Source organism: Sebastes umbrosus, chromosome 14 (genome assembly GCF_015220745.1).
Source record: "Sebastes umbrosus isolate fSebUmb1 chromosome 14, fSebUmb1.pri, whole genome shotgun sequence".
Classification (NCBI taxonomy): Eukaryota; Metazoa; Chordata; class Actinopteri; order Perciformes; family Sebastidae; genus Sebastes; species Sebastes umbrosus.
The window spans coordinates 27397272-27415765 of record NC_051282.1 but is presented as its reverse complement, the minus strand read 5'-3'; the positions used below and the strand labels follow the sequence as shown (position 1 = coordinate 27415765).

The 18494-nt window shown below is 43.4% G+C and overlaps 1 protein-coding gene across 3 annotated transcripts in view; it reads right to left on the bottom strand.

Moving 5' to 3' along the window:
• prkar1b (protein kinase, cAMP-dependent, regulatory, type I, beta) overlaps positions 1–18494 on the bottom strand; it is an 80225-nt gene that overhangs the window by 10236 nt on the left and 51495 nt on the right. For all 3 annotated transcript variants that reach the window (XM_037791717.1, XM_037791718.1, XM_037791719.1), the window contains 4 exons: positions 15772–15818; positions 10551–10709; positions 4932–4992; positions 1902–2023 (listed from right to left, as the gene is read on the bottom strand). In XM_037791717.1, the coding sequence (XP_037647645.1) occupies positions 1902–2023; positions 4932–4992; positions 10551–10709; positions 15772–15818 (389 nt within the window). The remainder of the gene's footprint in view (positions 1–1901; positions 2024–4931; positions 4993–10550; positions 10710–15771; positions 15819–18494) is intronic.

The following is an 18494-nucleotide window of genomic DNA, read 5'->3' as shown; positions in this document are numbered from 1 at the left end:
GATATGAAACAATGTTCTACGAGAGACTTTTCAGCTTTAAAGCAAGACTGTTATTTTTGAAAGAATAAATAAAACATTCTTCTTATATATAAAAAAAGTTTAATTCATAAGCAGTAAAACACAATATTTTTTAATTCAATACACTCAGTGCTTTTGCACTTAGTACTTCGAAGTACTTTGCATATTTTATCTGTTCAAAATGTACCTTAAAGGGAGATTTTTCAAGTATTTAATCCCCTCATCAACGTGGGAGCGGGCAAATATGCTGCTTTATGCAAATATATGTATATATTTATTATTGGAAATCCTATAACATAAAACAATGACAAATATTGTCCAGAAACCCTCACAGGTACTGCATTTAGCATTAAAAATATGCTCAAATCATAACATGGCAAACTGCAGCCCAACAGGCAACAACAGCTGTCAGTGTGTCAGTGTGCTGACTTGACTATGACTTGCCCCAAAATTGCATGTGATTATCATAAAGTGGGCATGTCTGTAAAGGGGAGACTCGTGGGTACCCATACAACCCATTTTCATTCACATATCTTGAGGTCAGAGGTCAAGGGACCCCTTTAAAAACATACAACCTAAGAAATTGCAAGTTGCGCTAATGCGTAAGTGGCATTAAAGCGAATTAGCGTTAACTTTGACAGCCTTAGAAAATATATCACTGCCCAAATACTTACAGACTGCGACGTGCATCTTTGAAGAGAGGCATAATTGGGAGAGCGAAGGAGAGGAGGAGTGTTGTGCTGGAGGGGCACAGGTGGATAGAGAGAACCAGAGCGAGCCAAAAGAGGGATAAAGAGCGAAACATCACTCAGCACCTTTGATAAAATCCTCCTCTGGCTTCACCTAACCACTCCCGTGCACTGTAACCGATGCACTGCTCACTCGCACTACTGTCAGATAGACAGAGCAACAGACAGAGAGAGACTAACCTTCAAGTAAGAAGAATGAGAGTAGGAAGGCAAGGACAAAAGGGACCCCCACTCCCCTCTAGACGGGGCCCTCTTGACTTGACCCTGGTGAAAGCTGTGTAAGTATGGAGTTAATCAAAAGTGTGTTGGGATGACAGGCAGGGGGGCCCTTCATGAAGCTGCGCTAGGGGCCCCAGCTCCACAAAGCCTGCAGTGTAGGGGGGGTGGTTGTGGGCCGGGGCTGGGGGACACCACCGGGCAGTCTGTCTGCTGGTGGCAATAAACAGAGCCCACCAACGTCTCTGCGTGATGACAACGTACATCAACCCGGGAGCCCACCTGATGACACACACACGGTCTCTAGCCTCATTATGTCAACACGTACAGCTTTACAGGAAATGTGACAGTAAAAGAAAGTTACCGCACATCCTGTCTCACTCGGTGGGCGACTCCGGGGTCTGAAAAGTGAAGCCAGTGCTGAAGTGCCTTAAACCTGCATTCTCTCTAATAGCCAGCAGGAGGCGACTCCTCTGGTTGCTAAAAGAAGTCTGATTGTATAGAAGTCTATGAGAAAATGAGCCGACTTCTCTCTTGATTTATTACCTCAGTAAACATTGTAAACACGAGTTTATGGTCTCAATTGCTAGTTTCAAGTCTTCAATACAGCATGATGTTCATTCAGTAAATTATGGTCCAATTTAGAGTCAAATAGACCATAAAGCAGGGGATGCTTTAAGGCGTGGCTACCTTCTGATTGGCAGGTTGCTACCACAGCGTTGTCAGTGTTTTCGTCTTACAACTTTAACTCTTTCACAGTGTGTTTTCAGTTCATGAAAGTTAATTATAACCGTTTGGTCACCTAAAAATGTCTTATTCAGCATTCGGTTGTACTTAGCTCACCCTCTTTTTCTACACACACACAGAAGCCCTCACACACATTTCACACACACACAGAGGCCCTCCTACAGATCTTACCTCTGTAATAATGAAGAAGTCATCGCCAGGTTCTCCTTGCACCACTATCTTCTCTCCGTCCTCGAACTGAACGGGCTCCAGAGCATCGGCCACAGTCAGACGTTCCCACTTATCCAAAGACTCTGCGAATGGAAAAATTACACACAGATCAGTAAGGACAATGTGTTATTTACCCTGTGAACAGTAGATACACAAACATGATCTATGTGCTCTGCGGTCTGAGAGGATGTCTCTCACTCAAGTCCAATAAACTGGTGGGAACGATAATTCCCACCTCGGGCTAATCCAGTCATTCATCAGGGACCATCACATCTCAGATCCCCCTCACCACCTCCCTCCTCTCGTGGAGCCTCGTGGAGATAAAACACCTTGAAACAAACTCCTAAATGAGACTGATTCTGTCCTGTGTCTGACCAAACAATAACGGGAAGATCTAATGTTTTATCCCAAAGACAGTCAGGTATCGTTGAGAGAGACACTAGCATCAGCTTGGTGCTTGTAAAAGTGGATATGCACAGGATGTACAGCTAGAACTGTAATCAAATACATATAAAGTGTAGTGTATACCAATATAAGAGGAATGTTTGTTGAGTGGTTGAGATGCATCTAAAGCGTTGGGAGGATCTAATGCTGCTGTATTCAAACTGAATATTCCCCTCTGTTATTGTACAATGTGTTCATTCAGTTACACTCCAGGGACAGGACTATAATTGTATGGGATTGTACTATTAAAGAGGACCTATCCTGCTCATTTTCAGGTTCATACTTGTATTTGGGGTTTCTACTAGAACATGTTTACATGCTTTAATGTTAAAAAAACGCTTTATTTTTCTCATACCGGCTGTGCTGCTTAACCTCTTTTCACCCTCTGTCTGAAACGCTCTGTTTGAGCTCCTGGCCCCGCCTCCCAAAAAGCCCAGTTCGCTCTGATCGGTCAGCTGGCCCACTCTGTTGTGATTGGTCAACTGAACCAAACTCTTTGGACTCTACTCCAGCTCCGCTCTAACTAGCTTTGTTTGAGGGTGTGCCAAAGTAGCTGCTAGGCAGGTATTATGCAAATGTGTTACTTGGTGACATCACCACATTTCGGGAAAAAAAGGCGGGACTTCAATCAAGGCGTTTCAGGCAGTTCAGGAGCAGTGTTTCTGTGGGGGAGAGTAACTCCCTTTGGCGTGGACTTTGTAGCTTTGCAGACCTTTTACATGCACAAAAAGCTCTACAACACACCAAAGGAAATGGAAAAAGCACGATAGTTCCTCTTTTAAAATACCCTTAAATGTACAAGAAGAGAATTGACCCTTTGTGAATCAAGTCCAGCCAAAACCTGTAATGGGATCTATCTTTTTCAGTTTTTGTTGATCCTGAGAGCCGGCGGCGACAGCTGTCTTTCCGACTGCCCGACCACACGTACGGTGACGTGGTTAGGCCCGGGATATTTCTAGAAGCTGTCGGTTTTCACACAGAAACCAAAAAGACAGACGGTCACACATCTTCACTGGGAAAAAATGTTCCAACCAGAGGAGTTTTAAGCAACTCTGAACTATTGATATTTATAGTAAAGAGGACCCACTATTAACTAAATACAAGATTCACCAAATGAGCTCATTCTTCTGTCACAATTTTGGTAGATTATTGTTTCCCTAACCTTAACAGTCCATCTACATGTGGAATGTGACTTATCTGCAGTGAAAACACTCCTCGTCTTTAGTTTTGTCTAGATAAAAAGGATGATTCAGTGTTTGGAGGCGTAAAACTACAGCCGAATGTCTTTGTCTGAGACTTTTGTCTCCTGATGGGCTCAGTAACTGATCCCAGTGTGTATGTATTTGTGTGTAAATGTGTATGTTCTTAGGATTAACTAAGGTGAAGTCTGATCGTTTGGAGGTGTCCAGTGTCCCGTCCGGTGGGGCCGTGGTGTCTGCCGGGCCCCAGATGGATGTCCTCTGTCTGGCTGCAAGCTAAAGGCAGCAGCTCCTATAGTAGTGATCCTTAACAGCTCGGCATGTAACGCGATACACGAATGTGCTGACTAAAGAACCTACATTACACGCTTCGCAGAGCCTGCGCCCACTTGGATCACCTTTGCTGCTACACATAGGACGCACACGGGGAAACAGGCCATCGGGACGTGCGACAAAGAACATGTTGTTTTTACCCCCCTCCCCTCCGTCCTTCCTCCTCCTTCGCCCCTCGACATCAAGGGCTTGTACCCAATTTCGTGGCTATCTCAAAAATCAAAGACAAACACAAACACTCCCGCCTCCTGCCCCTCCTCCGATTCAAAGAGGTAGAGCGGGGAAGCGGAGCGAGGAATGAAGAGAGGAAAAGCACTCGGAGAGAGGGGAGGCGGGCGTTTTGAATGCAGGCCTCGACAAGGCTGCCGAGAAAAAAAAAAGGGAGACGCAGAAGAAAGGAGGTGAATGAAAAGAGAGTGGATCTCGCAGAGACGTTTCTCTTAAGACCTGAATTGAGTGTATGTGTTTACTCAGCCAGCTAATAACTCTGTACAGGGGGCATGGCCTCGCTCTATACACCGCACACACACCGTCGAGTGGACGGGGATGAGATGTCAGTTCCAATTGCGACTCGTTTTGAAAGTCTGAATGAATCTCATTTGCCGTTCCTCCTCCCAACGGCCTGCGCGGGGCCGGCGTTATCCAAATTCCAGCGGGGGTAAAAAGAGAGGCTTATCTTAACTCCCCATTCTTTAATTGTCCACACAGTGACATTGCAGAGTGTGACTGGCTTTAGTATGATTAGGACTGTACATACACACAGACCTCACTCAGCTGTGGGCTCTGTGTGACAACGTGCGCCTGTGTTTATGTGGGCTAATCTACAGTATATGTTGCACTCGGCAGATTTAACTGCCTGCCCTCTGGACTCTGTGACCCCCGGAGTTTAAAATGAACGCGAAACATGGCACACACGTGCAAACACAATCTACACTACACTACATTCGTAAATGCATATTCATATTCAACACATATTCATTATCTGATACGTTATTGTACATATTCACAGACTTACCAAGGATGGAGACCTTGCTGAGGAACTCTTCATACATCTTCCTCTTCCTCAGCGTGCTGCCCTGTAAGACAAAAAGAGGAGAGATATACACGATTAAGACACACTCTCTCTGAAATTGTATGGCAGTGCTCCACAATTATCATAAAAATGGGATTATTCTGCATTGTGATCATACGCTGCGTCCGAAATCGCATACTATGCGCTACATACTCAACACGTGTACTACTGTTCAACTTGATTTTTGTGTCAATAAACGGTAGTATGTAATTACCACATCGCTTCCTGAGATTTCTCTCCTTTCTTTGTCACTTGAACTCACAGATTTTGCATGTCGCTCATTCACTGGTCACATGTAATAGAAGCACTTCGGCCTATCTGGCACTGCCTTTAACTCAAAATCCAACAAATATCAGTTGTGCCACACAGGGAAAAAAAACTTAACTAATAGATATCACCATGAAACTTCCCCAGTTGATTACTGACATTTTTGTAGTACAAGTTTTCTGAAATGGTGTTTTAATTATGCAAATCATGTATTATTTTATGAAATATGTGCTAATTTGCATACATTTCCAGAACAGAAATCTCAACATTGCATTAAGCCAGGTTCAAATTCTTGTTTCATTTTGTTGACATATTAGTCGTCTCTTTTTATCATTCCATAATTCAGAAAATACTGTCAACAGCCGTAAAAAAAATGAATTTTTGCCATGTTTTTAGGAATAAAATGTTCTATAAATCAGGCTATGAATGATATATAAACAAATCCTTTGGTAGAAAGTTTCAGAATATAGATAGGATTGAAACTGGAAAGTATGGTGTACGTACTGAGGTGGAGATTTCTGGCTAACAGTCTGATAGAAAACTAATTTTGAGAAAACGGCCTTTAAAGATATGTATTGTTAAAATTCACATTTTGCAGGTGAATAGGGTAAAAAAAGAAAAGAAAAAACTAGTAGATATCACCATGAAACGTCCTCAGTTGATTACTCATATTAAGACAATTAGTTTTTGTATTACACATTTTCTGAAATTGTTTGTTTAAATATGGAAATGAGGCATTATCTGATGATAACTTTTGGTGAATTTTGGAGAAATCTGCAGATGCAAATAGACAAATTGTAATAAAATAATCACCTAAATGTATATTTTAGATGTATTCTTTCCACTAGTCTGAAAGAAGACATTCTTATGGAAGCAAAAATAGCCCAAAATCTCAAAATTGAACAGTGCATGAAAAATGATGCCGGGGTAATCTAGCACTAATAGACGCAGTTCATGGGGTCAAACTTACTGTACAGAGGTGTGTCTGTGTGTGTGTGTGTGTGTGGCCCATCCCACCCACCACCACCAGGCATGGGGGACTTTCCCCTCTCTGCCTCTGCCATGAACATCAGGTGCTTCCTGACAAGTCTAGACCCAGAGGACCCCCTTCCCTCGCTGCATTTCTCCTTTTTTTTTTCCGCCCTCCTTCGTCGCACTCCGGGATGAAGGAGAGCGGGAACATAAAGAGAAACAGAGAGAGTGAGGAGAGACGATCTTGTCCGCCCTGCGTCTGCCTCTGCATATGGAAATGATATATTGAGGCTTGGGGTGTCTTTAGTGCATAAGTGCCTGAGTCCCGCTGCTGCCTCTAATTTCATATAATTTCACATTTTGTCTTAAAAGGGGAGAAAATGTTCCCAAGTGAGCCAACGTCAAGCTCAAAATCGTAAACAACTTGATTAAAGGAATTCTAGCCTGCATCGCCTCCCTGCTTGGTGAAGTGATTCGTGTGTGTGTGTGTGTATGTGTGCGTGTGTGTGTGTGTGTGCAGAGCGTACAGTCTGTTTTAAATTCTGCCGCTTATGTTTCGTTGCTGTCTCTGAAGAGACGAAACTTCATGCTCATTAAGCAAGCAAATACAAACACTCACACATGTATACTCTACCTCTAACACAATCTCACACACACACATGCACCTTCCACAAAAATGTTGAGTTGGTCTCCTGATTTCATAGCCTCCCGATAGAGCTCCTCAGACAGGCTTGCCTGGCTTAAAGGCTTACCATGCGTACATAACATTACATTACACAGCAGGTCTGATTTATGCGCCTGGTGTAGGAAGGGCTGGGTGGGCCAACGTGAGGGGTTGACCCGGGCGGATGGAATGAAAATGATACTTTTCAAAATTTCTGATTCCTGATCATAATTTATTTTGTTGGTGCACATCTTTTTTTTTTTGTATCCGTCCTTATCCTTCCTGTCTACTTGGGAGGGCCAGAGCGCATGTTTCATGTACAAAACTCCCCTGTTGGTCCTAATGTGTTCGCTCCTCCTCGCGGCTAAAGATGAACCAGCCTCTGTGTCTGCTCGCCGTCTTTGAGGCAGAATCATCAAAGAGTTGAGGTGTGGAGCGAAGCCAGGCTAAACCAACCGTACCTTATGCCCCATCCCAATCACCTTCATCTCTGTCCAATACGAACCCCCCCCCGACACACACATCCCTCCTCATTTCTCAGTATCATTCCTCCTTTTGTCTTGTGTTCTGTTTGTTGACAGTGGTCTGTCAGTTTGTTAGTGGCTTTGTCTGTAGCTGTGCGTGTTTAAGATGACACAACAAAGTGGGTATTGTATGACCGGCGGCGACACAATGGAGAGAGTGTGTTAATCACAGGGGATGGTATCACAATGTTTACTAAATGTACTCCTGGATACGGAGGAGAGAGAAGGAGACGGGGGGGGGGTAAGGTGGTTTTTGAAAAGCCGCTTTGGCTCAGACTTTACAGGACCAGATAACTGACATGTTCATATTTTTATCAGCATGCTCAGTGGTGGAAAAAGACCGGTTTTGATAATGCCGACTATGGCATGTGTCATTTTTTCCATTGGGTGGTGGTACAGTATAAGATCCAGGGTAAAATCCATCTACAGGTGATGTCTTCAAGGGCACATGCAAACATGCACATGCTCTAAAATAGGGCTGGATTCTCACTATCTAATCTATTAATCTTGATTAGTCTTTAAAATATCAATAATGTAGTATATATAATAGCTCTCAACATGGCGACGAGAGGCTAAAAGCTAACGGTTCTAACTGCATAAACAGTGCAAACAATGGTAACCGTGCTGACAGAGCGTCATCAGTGGTAACCGCGTGGGAGCGCAGTGCAGAGTGGCGCCGATTAGCTAGTCAGGTGGGCACACACACAGGGATCTTACTGTACATGCACTAACCACCCTAAAAGCGTTTTCCCCATAGACCACCATTGTAAAAGAGACGTCTGTAGAACTGTTGACCGGACAACCTCGAACTGCAAACAAGCTCAATTATGACTCTTTCTATCATGAAGTTTTGATCCATGGAGGTTTTATATTTGTAAAACTTTCCTCCGAGAAAAGCAATCTTTAAAATCGGTGACATCATCATAATGGAAAGTCTGTGGGCCGAGCCAGCGGCAGAAACCGGAAGTTAGAAAACTTTTTTGCCGTATGCGCCAGGTGAGCAATTCTCATTGGATTGGATCCGGTACCCGGTTCTTATCATACATCCATAGCATTAGAGTGCACGCGTGGCCGGCCCGGCTATGTCAACAAAGCACCGAGATGGATTAAAACACACGCAGAAGGAGGGAGACTTCATTCTCTGCTCAGGTAGCCATTACTCCTCTATATCTTCACATAGACAATAGTTGTTTGCTGCTATATTAATGCTCTGAATTTCAAATTAATTATCAAACTTGTTGGCAATTAATTATCTGGCGATCAACTAATTTATTAATCTACAAATTGATTCAGCTTTACTCTAGAGCAATTCAAAAATACTTGTTTTATATTACAATGGACCTAGCTCAAATTCAAATTGGTACGATGGTTTGTGAACTACACATAGATCGACAAAAATGAACATGTAGCTGAACCCTCGTCATTGACGACCATCGAAATAAAGTGTTTTGCAACCAGCAGAAGTTGATAACCTTTTGAGGGATATAATTGCTCGAGACGATGCAATCAATCAGAATATATCAACTTAACTACTTGGACTGTAAATGTAAAACCGTTCAGTCGCGTTGTTAATGAGTCTTATGTGGAGATCCAGCACAGAAGCAGATGTGCAAACTGGCGGTATCTGCAGCAGCACACCTTCCCGAGCTCCCGACTAACTGGCTGCAGACGCAAACACTCAGCATAATTTTACTGGGAAACACACACAAACACATACTGAGACGCACAGAGAATGCTCATTGTGTTGGCCTAAGACGTTGCCAGAATACCACACTTTATAAAAACAGCTTTACAAATCATTGACAGCAATAATTAACTACAGGTTCCCATAATTGAAGTCTGCTTCACCCCCGTCGTCTCTCCTCCTGCTGCTGCTGGAAGGAACGAAGGAGCGAGAATCCTCTCAAAAGAAAGGTTACCAGGGCAGACTGTGCCCTCGGTTCAACTATGTGCTTAAGAGGTGACATGAGTGCTGGGCTGCACCAGTGCCAACTTTACATTGAGCTGAAAGGGCCAAACACAGAACCTTCCTCCATCTCTGCGGGTTCAAAACTGTTTGACACAGAGCAGAAATGTTCACTGCCGATGAAGGCTCAGATGCACACGGGTTGTTGGGAAGGTTAATTGGAGGCTACATGTAATGTATTTGGAATAAGGTGTTAGGAACGTTTGAGGGAAGTATTTAGCTGGGCACGGAGACGGCAATTAGTCATTCTCACAGCACCCAAAATGTGTGTGTGAATCGGTATGACAGCTAGGGCAGAGCACCTTGTGTTTCCAGTTTAAACATTTAGACATTCCTGCTAGATAAGCTCCTGGAGCTGGAAGTGTGTGTCGAGGCATTAGGGTTGACCCTCTCTCTCTCTCTCTCTCCTCCACAATCCTCCCTTCCCCCCCCCCCTTTTCTACATCGAGCAACAGATCTAGAGAGACATTAAAAGGGGAGTTTGTGTGTGTTTGTGAATGCTTGTGTGTGTATAAAAAACAGTTTTATAGTAAGTGTTTTAAGAGGAGTCTTAAGTGGTTGAGTGGAAGAAAATATTGCAAGTGAAGGACCACAAATGATAAGAGTGTAGAGAGTCTACCATGGTACAGTTTTATTGTGTGTATCACAATTTTTCCACCAAAATTAGCGCATAAATGCAGGTTTTTTTAACAAATAAAAATTGCCGATGGACATTTCTGGGTTTTTTTTTCTGGTGTGTCTCATTCGACGTCACGAACGTGCCAGAAAACAGGGTTAAAACCTGTGAAAATGTTGAGTTATTTCATTTCTATATCTGTTAATTATTCAGTCTCTCTTTCAAACTCTTAAACCAGAGTTGTGGTGATTGTTGGAACAGTACAAAGATGATTTTACTATGTTTCTGTTGAGTTTCAGTGAAGCGTATTTTACAATCGGCGAAGTAAAATCACCTTTTTTGTCAAAGGAGTCTGGTGGCTTTGAGGAGTGCCTATAACGGCTGTTTCTTTTCACATCTAACTCTGTGAATTTAGGGTTTATTTCAAACAAATGTTGGCGATTGCCCCAACCAGGTTGCACCAGAGCATTAGCCTGGGTATGTGCAGCGAGCTTGAACTTAACTCAAAGTGTATTCTGGAGTAGTACGAGTCAGTGTCTGTTGGAGCACGTACCATGAGGATGCGCCGGTAGCTGTCTCGGTCGATGCCCCACAGTTTCAGATCAGTCTTGGCCTTGACGGTGGCGGCTCTGGGAGTCCCGTAGATCAGAGCCAGCTCCCCAAAACTGCCTCCTTCTCCAATACTGGTCACCCACTCCCCGTTCACATACACCTGCAGACAGAACAAGAAACAGAGTGATGGGGAGGGTGTGATATCTTAAGCTTAAATGCTTCTGAAGAATGAAATAATTATTTATTTTTTTTGAAATTTCAACTTCTCTACCCATCCTGAGACACCTTCCACTTATCCCTCTCCTCTCCCTCCTCCTCTCTCCTCTGTTTCCGGGCAGTTTGATATGCTCACTAGGCTCGTCCTTAAGCATTTGATCCCCACTAAGCCCTCAAATGAGACCCTCTAAAAAGCCCTTCTATCTCTCCATCCGTCCCTTTTATTTGCTCTGTCCTGTCTTGTTAGGACCTTCCCTTTGATTTAGGAGTGATGGAGGACAGAAAGCCGTGGAAGACTGGTGTGTTTCTTCTCCGTATAGGCACTCTTGTTCACCTGCATGCACACACACACACACATACGCACATGCACAGCTCTATTTAGGCTAGCCACTATAGCTCTACAGACAATACAACCTCACTGAGACTCATTCAGGCTGTCTCTGGGGCCGTTACGGTTTCACCTGTCGACACACTATCCACTATCTTGTTGACTTAATAACACAGAGAGAAAGGAGAGGGAGGGAGGGAGGGAGGGAAGGAGGGTTTATCCCCCCGGTGGCTGTGAATTGCCAGAATTGTTGCGAGCCATTATCCAAGGCTCGGAGTGGACCACAGGGAACTCATCCTTCACTATAAACTGCGGTGGCTTCAAAGAGACGCGGAGTGCCGGCTACGGTTACGTCAAGCTTAGAAGAACAATCATATGAGTGTTGCGAAAGTGTTACATCAGAGCATACAGTACAGGTAATAGTGGTTTTTGTCACTGCACAGTTTCCCGTTCTAGTCCTCAAGTATCTCCTGGTCTTTGTTCGGTCTCCATTGTTGTATATCTGATCCTATAAGGCTCCACACACACTTTCATGCAGCTCCAATCATCATCACGTCCTCACTGGATCTGGTACGGAAGACGGAGCGAAAAACTTGCAGAATTGATGTTCCATAAGGACTGGAATTGGACTCGTACTGTATCTAGTCAGCACTGTGCGTTAGGTAAAATGGAGTTCACAATGAAACAATTCAAGTCTTGAGCCATGTACGCTGTCTCAGAGCTGCCACTGAGTTCTCATAATGCAAACATTTACTGCTAACTGTGTGTGGCTGGGGGTAATTAAGAAGCAACAAATCAAAAGTGCTGGAAGGTGGATGAGCAGGCTGCGTTGCTGTGTTTTTTATGTTTGTAGTTACTTGGGAGTGAGTTTCTCTGTAAGTATGTGAAAGGGAGGGCCTGTCTCTGTTTCACAGCAATTATATAGTTTCATTCCTTAATGCAACATCTACTCTAAATATAATGATAGTAAAATAAGCATAATTACTTACATTAAGGTAAATGTGCCTTTAAAAGAACAGTGTGTAACATTTCAGGGGATCTTTTAGCAGAAATGGAATATATAATATTTGTATTTTCATTAGCGGGTAATCACCCGAAACTAAGAATCGTTGTGTTTTTGTTAGCTTAGAATGAGCCCTTCATAGCTACATAGGGAGCGGGTCCTCTTCACGGAGTCTGCATGTTGCTCCGCCATGTTTCTACAGTAGCCCAGAACGGACAAACCAAACACTGGCTCTAGAGAGAGCCTCGAGCGTTTTTACGTTACCTGAAGTCCACCGTCCGACATGCTTGTGAAACTGCGATAACATGAGCCGCAGTGTAAAACCGTGGTACCGCCAGCTGCCGCCTGACTTCCTTTGAATCCCCTGAATGAACGGCGTTACCACGGTTTTGCACTCACCACCTTACTTTACCGCAGTCTGGAAAAGGGAGGAGTGAGCGGAGGGGTACTCAGTTGGTTGCAATCTGCAACCACACCGCTACATGCCGCCAAATCCTACACACTGTACCTTTTAAAGAGCGTTGCTCACAAATCTCATATAATCACCTGTGATTAAAAGATACTCTGCAACACTTTAAAGGCAGAATGAGTAGGATTTGTCGGTTGCGATTTGATTCGAACAGAACATTCAAAGTTGGTCCCTCCTCCCCGTCAACGACACCATAAGCACACGCCCCCCCTGACCGCGGTTAGGGTTACGGTGCTCGCCAACCCCAGAGTCACTCTCGTTCTGGAACAAGCTTTTATCCGCTTGGCGTTTCACCTTACTATATTTGCATTTTCTAGCTTCCTCTTGGATGCGTGCTTACGATCTGGCACCTGGTCGCTATGTTTTTATAGAGGTTGACGCCCAGAAACGTCCTGAATACGGCAAAATAAGAGAATCCAGGCAGAAGGCTGCAGGGTCTCTGCCAAAATAGACACCGCCACACACTTCTAGCGGGTCATAAGTGATGATTGAAAGGGATTATTTTGGTACAAATCTATAATTTTTTTTTAGGAAAATCCTACTCATTGTGCCTTTAAGTAGTCTCCTATTTAGCATTTGTTTTGCAATATAGAAACATTTAATAAATGGTTTATAACACACTATAATGTCGTTGTAAGCAGATATAAGGATGCCTTAAGTCTTATTAATGTACAGTATTTGTGTACAACTATAACTATTTCCCTGTGTTTTACTATATTGTCATTTATTATCTGTTTATACACCAGTCAACAGTTATGGGTGCCCCCAGGAGGAGTTATAGTTGTTTACAAATGCATTAATAAACACTTACATCGGCTCCCAACTACAGTTACAAATTATTAAGTGGGTTATTAAATGTTTGTTTACTGCTCATAAATAAGGTAACTTAAGTGTTACCAGATACTCAATATCTAATTACAATTTTTTTCCGATAAGATCATCTCCCATTTTGGAGTGAAAGCTTTAATTTCCTTCGTGGTGCACCCATATAAATACAGGCCGATGTCTGTACGCCAACACATTTGTGTGCAGACATGGAGGGGTGTTTACATCAGTGGCAGTAGCTTTCAGGCAGTTTATGGGATGCCAGCAGATTTACACCCCTGTCTAATGAGAGACATCTCCACACTTTAATAACCTCGGCACTGAAGCTTGAAGTAGTTTAGAGCCTGAGCTGTGGCTGGGAGGCAGCAGCTGTCTGTGTGGAGAGAAAGAGAGAGAGAGAGGGGTGGATCGTAGGGAGAGGTGAAGGAGACGCAGATGAGCACGGGGACGAGGCCAAGGATCGGGGTCTTCCCCCAGCTTGGGTGCACAATGAGAGGATCCTGGCTGTGGGAGCACATGCCTAAAGATTCACTGTTGGCAGACCGAAAGAGGGTTGAAGTCCCAGCTCGGAGAAGGCCAGACGATAAAGACACAGAGTGATGCTGCAGCTGCTGGTCCGAAGCTCCAGACCAACTGTGAATTTTTTATTTATTCAGAGGTTCACTTTGCTAATGCTCTCTTTTTCAAGAACGCCCTGATCACATTCACAAAGTTATATATTCACACAATGGAAGCTGCCCAGTACAACCACAGTCAGCTCTGAGCAGCCCCACTGGAGCGGTTGGGGTTAAGGGCTTTGCTCAAGGGCACCTCAGTGGTGGTAATGAGGGAGGGGCAAGCTCTGCTTCTGCAGTTTCCCCCACCCAGATTTACCATGCCGGTCCGGGGGAGTGAACCAACGACCTGCCAGTCACAAGCTCTCTTCTCTAACCTTTAGGTAACAACTGCCCCAACTGAATCTAATATTAATAATATAAAGAAATAACAGCCTACGACGGCGTATTAGGGACATTGTAGATAAAAAAATAAAAATAAATGATGGAGCCTGGGGAGGAGGTAATATTCAGAGATTAAAGTCACAAGTTTATGAGAAAAAAAACTTCTCTGAGATTATAAAATTGTAAATTTAAAGGAAAAAACTTGTATAATAGTGGAGTACAAAACCGTTTGTTTAGGAACCACATCACTTCACTTTGCAAGGCTGGACGACATCATCACAATTATGCCAGCATTAAACACTGCGGTAACCTGAGCCACAAAGTGCAAAATATATTATCATTATTATTATTAGGCTATATATAGACCTACATTATACTGTATATTGTAGCGGACTCTCCATTCATCCATTCTCATCTGTTTATCTGGCAGCTTAGAGAGAGCTGTACAGACCAACTTATGGTAAAAGGAAAAGCTGTTTCACCGTTTAAAAGAGACAAACCACAGACTGAAAGATTAGCGGCGAAAACAAAAACAATGTTTTCAACTAAAAATTCCTCTATTGTGAAAGAAAGATTATGACACACTGAATGTCAGATCTCACACAAGATTACCTAACACTGAAGTTAGCTGAGGGAAAAACACTCATGGAAGGAAAAAGAAGAGGCACATATTTGGGAACAAAAAACTCAATTAGACTAAACAGGCAACGTTTCATTGGGCCTTTTCATTTCAAGATTTAAACTGTCCAGTCTAATAATCTAATCCTTTATTAAATTCCCTATTTTAAGCCTAGCCTAAATATGACAATAGATGTGCACACAGCTACTTATCTAATCATATTTGACAAGACATCAACTGAAACAATGGAAGTCAGTGAAACAACTTTAGCTGTTCTTTAGTCTCTCTATCAAAGTACCATCTCAGTATTTATACACTTCCTCCTCTCCGTCTCTCAGGTGGGCCGACTGTATGGGCACGCTCGGCCGAGCTCGCCAACCCTCTCCCCCACCGTGTCAGTGCTCTCCGCTGTAAGCCGATAAGGTCACTTCCTGTTTAACTTTCAGCTCCTGTTTTATCTCTCCACTTAACTCTATCGCTCTGCGTCAGGCTCGCTAAGACAAAAGACGTTCTCAGTTCGGCTGCCTTTGCAGTGCGTTGGACTCGACAGCGCCGTGTTCAGATTGCCATCGGAGTGGAACCGAACTTTGGAGAGAACAAAACATGAGGGTAATCCAACACAACCTGTCCATTGTTGGAGGGAAACATTGTCTCAACATGAGTGGAGAAGGCTGGGGTTTCCCACTCAAGTCAAAATCCTTCTTATGGCTTAGCCTTGAAAAAAGCTGCATACTGGAATCCCCTTTATTTATAATAATTTGTCAATTTAACTTATAATGAAGAGAAACAAGTGTTTTCGTGTGTGTGCTTGTGTCTCCACTTACGTCCACTTCACCTTGGTCGATCACATAGAAGTTGTCTCCTTCATCGCCTGGAGGGGAGAGACAAGGAGAAACACGGGAGTTTGTGAGAGAGCAGGAAAGAAAAGCAGGAAAAGTACCAGAGCCAACAGGAAAGCTTCCACTTCCTATTACCTCCACCTCCTGCTTAACTTCTCAAAGGAGGAGTTTTAAACCATTAAACCTAAATGGGTGCATTTAGAGATTAAAATCATTTGTCAAACACTTAGAATGCCACAAAAACACACACAGGCACACATTTTCACACTCTCAACCTCCATCTCTTCTCCTTAATAAAAGTACTGTTGAATTTCTTGTTATTTTCTTTGGGTCTTTATAAATTGCGGGCCGTTAAAATCTTCAGGGCGGACCCAGAGTCAAAGATGCCGCTGCCTCCTCCAGAATGCATATTTCACTGGGCCTGCCAATATCTCTGTGAAATAGGGCTCTCGCCAGCAAACAGCGGTGGCTCATTACAGCTGCTGCTGTAGCTTAATAGTGGAAACTGTGAAACGAAAGTGACTGAGCATGCAGAGCGACAACACCTCAGTACGCATACGGACGTTAGCTTCATTTATTCTGTTCGAGGCATTGCTTCGCTACACAGAAAATGGACAGACACCCATTTACTATTAGTTATCATCAAACAGTCCCAGTGAGATCTGTGTTTGTTTTTCTACAGAAACAGAAATTTGAAACAAAAAAAAATTGACATGAATTTTGATGGGTGAAAACTTGCGATAATAATGCATTAATGCAAATTGGTTTTAATGCCATGTCTTTAACGCTTTAACACAACTTGCGATATCAATCTTCAGGCTCCGTTTTAAAGCCAGAGTGAAGATAATGGCTTCATATGAAACTAGAAAACCTAAGGAATCCATTGTCATCATGTCGTACCAGCTTGTAGTGAAGGAGGCTAAATAACGCTCCAAACTTGATGCATGGCCAGTTTCAAAGGGGTCCGTTGACCTCTGACCTCACGATATGTGAATGTAAATGGGTTCTATGGGTACCCACGAGTCTCCCCTTTACAGACATGCCCACTTTATGATAATCACATGCAGTTTGGGGTAAGTCATAGTCAAGTCAGCACACTGACACACTGACAGCTGTTGAGTTTGCCATGTTATGATTTGAGCATATGTTTTATACTAAATGCAGTACCTGTGAGGGTTTCTGGACCATATTTGTCATTGTTTTGTGTTGGTAACTGATTTACAATAATAAATATATACATACATTTGCATAGAGCAGCATATTTGCCCACTCCCTTGTTGATAAGAGTATTAAATACTTGACAAATCTGGATTTTGATATAAAAATACAAAGAAATTGACTTTTTTGTAATTTAATTTTTTTGCATATTATTGTTAAATATGTGCACAATATGACCTGCGATGTGATCTAAAAGAGTAAAAAGGGCTTTAAAGTTGTCCCAAGTGTTGCACCAGCAGAGGAGACATGTTGTTGCCTAATGTCGGTGTGCCAAAAAGAAAAAACAAATGCAGCAACTATCGCTACAATTTATGCTTCCTCGGCTCCGGCCAACATTATGTTCACTTGTTTGTTGTTTTATGTTTCCTCCATCTCCCACTGGCACGCTGCAGCTAATAGCAGAGCAGATATCACATGTTCATGGCTGGAAACTCAAACTGTTGTCCGGTTTGCCGATTGGTTCCCTGTTGTGTCACTGACGGGGGGGGCACGCTGTGCTCTCAAAGCGAACTCTAACCCTTGAAGCGAGCCATGGGGATCTGGTTGGTTGATGTCCACTAAAAGCATCCAGTCTGGAGATAAGGCTGAAAAATGGCGAAGTGTTCCTTTAATTATGGTATCCGTTACACGGGGCTCAGGGAGGAAATTATGAAGTTACTGACAGCCATATACGAGAGTGAAGCTCTCCCTGCAGCTACGTACCTCTCACAATGACACACAAATACAACTCCATTCAGAGGCACAAGTGGGTGATGATGCATGAGTATACATGACACAAGTATGCATTTTGTGAGAGTGTGTGTAAGGCTGTGTGTGTGTACCTGAAGAGTTGAAAGGCTGAGAGCAGCCCTGTGTGTAAAGTTCACAGGAGTTCACACGGCTAATTAATACTGAGTGGAGAGAGCTCGTTAATCATACAGCTCTATTTGTCTCACAAAACGCTCCTTGTCTGTCTGACGGTCTGTCCCAGCGGAGACCTCGGACACACACACACACACACACACACACACAACCTGCTGCAACCTGGCCCTCTTCTATCTCCCTCTCTCTCTCTCTCTCTTTCATCTCATCTATCTCTCTTTCAATTCCCTCTCGCTCTGTCTTTCTTTTCTTCGACTCTTCCTGTCTTTTATCACTTCGGCGCTCAAGTCTTTGTCCGATCCCCCCTGTGCCTGAGAGTGCAGGCAAATATTTGACCAGAGCGTGCACACACACACACACACACACACACACACACACACACACACACACAGACAGAGAGAGGCAGGCTGGCTGGTGTGCTCAGTGTGGCCTCGTTTCAACACAAGCTAATTGGCGTTAACACTGTTAAGGTTCTTTGGCTTTGCTCAAAAGGGAAACATGGTGGGTTACATCCTCGGCCTCTGAGGTGCTTTGTACCCACAATGCTGCATGGTTCATCGTGAAGCTAAACATGTCCATCTTTCAAATTCAATGTTGGGATTTAATGAATGAGAATGAATAGGTTTTTG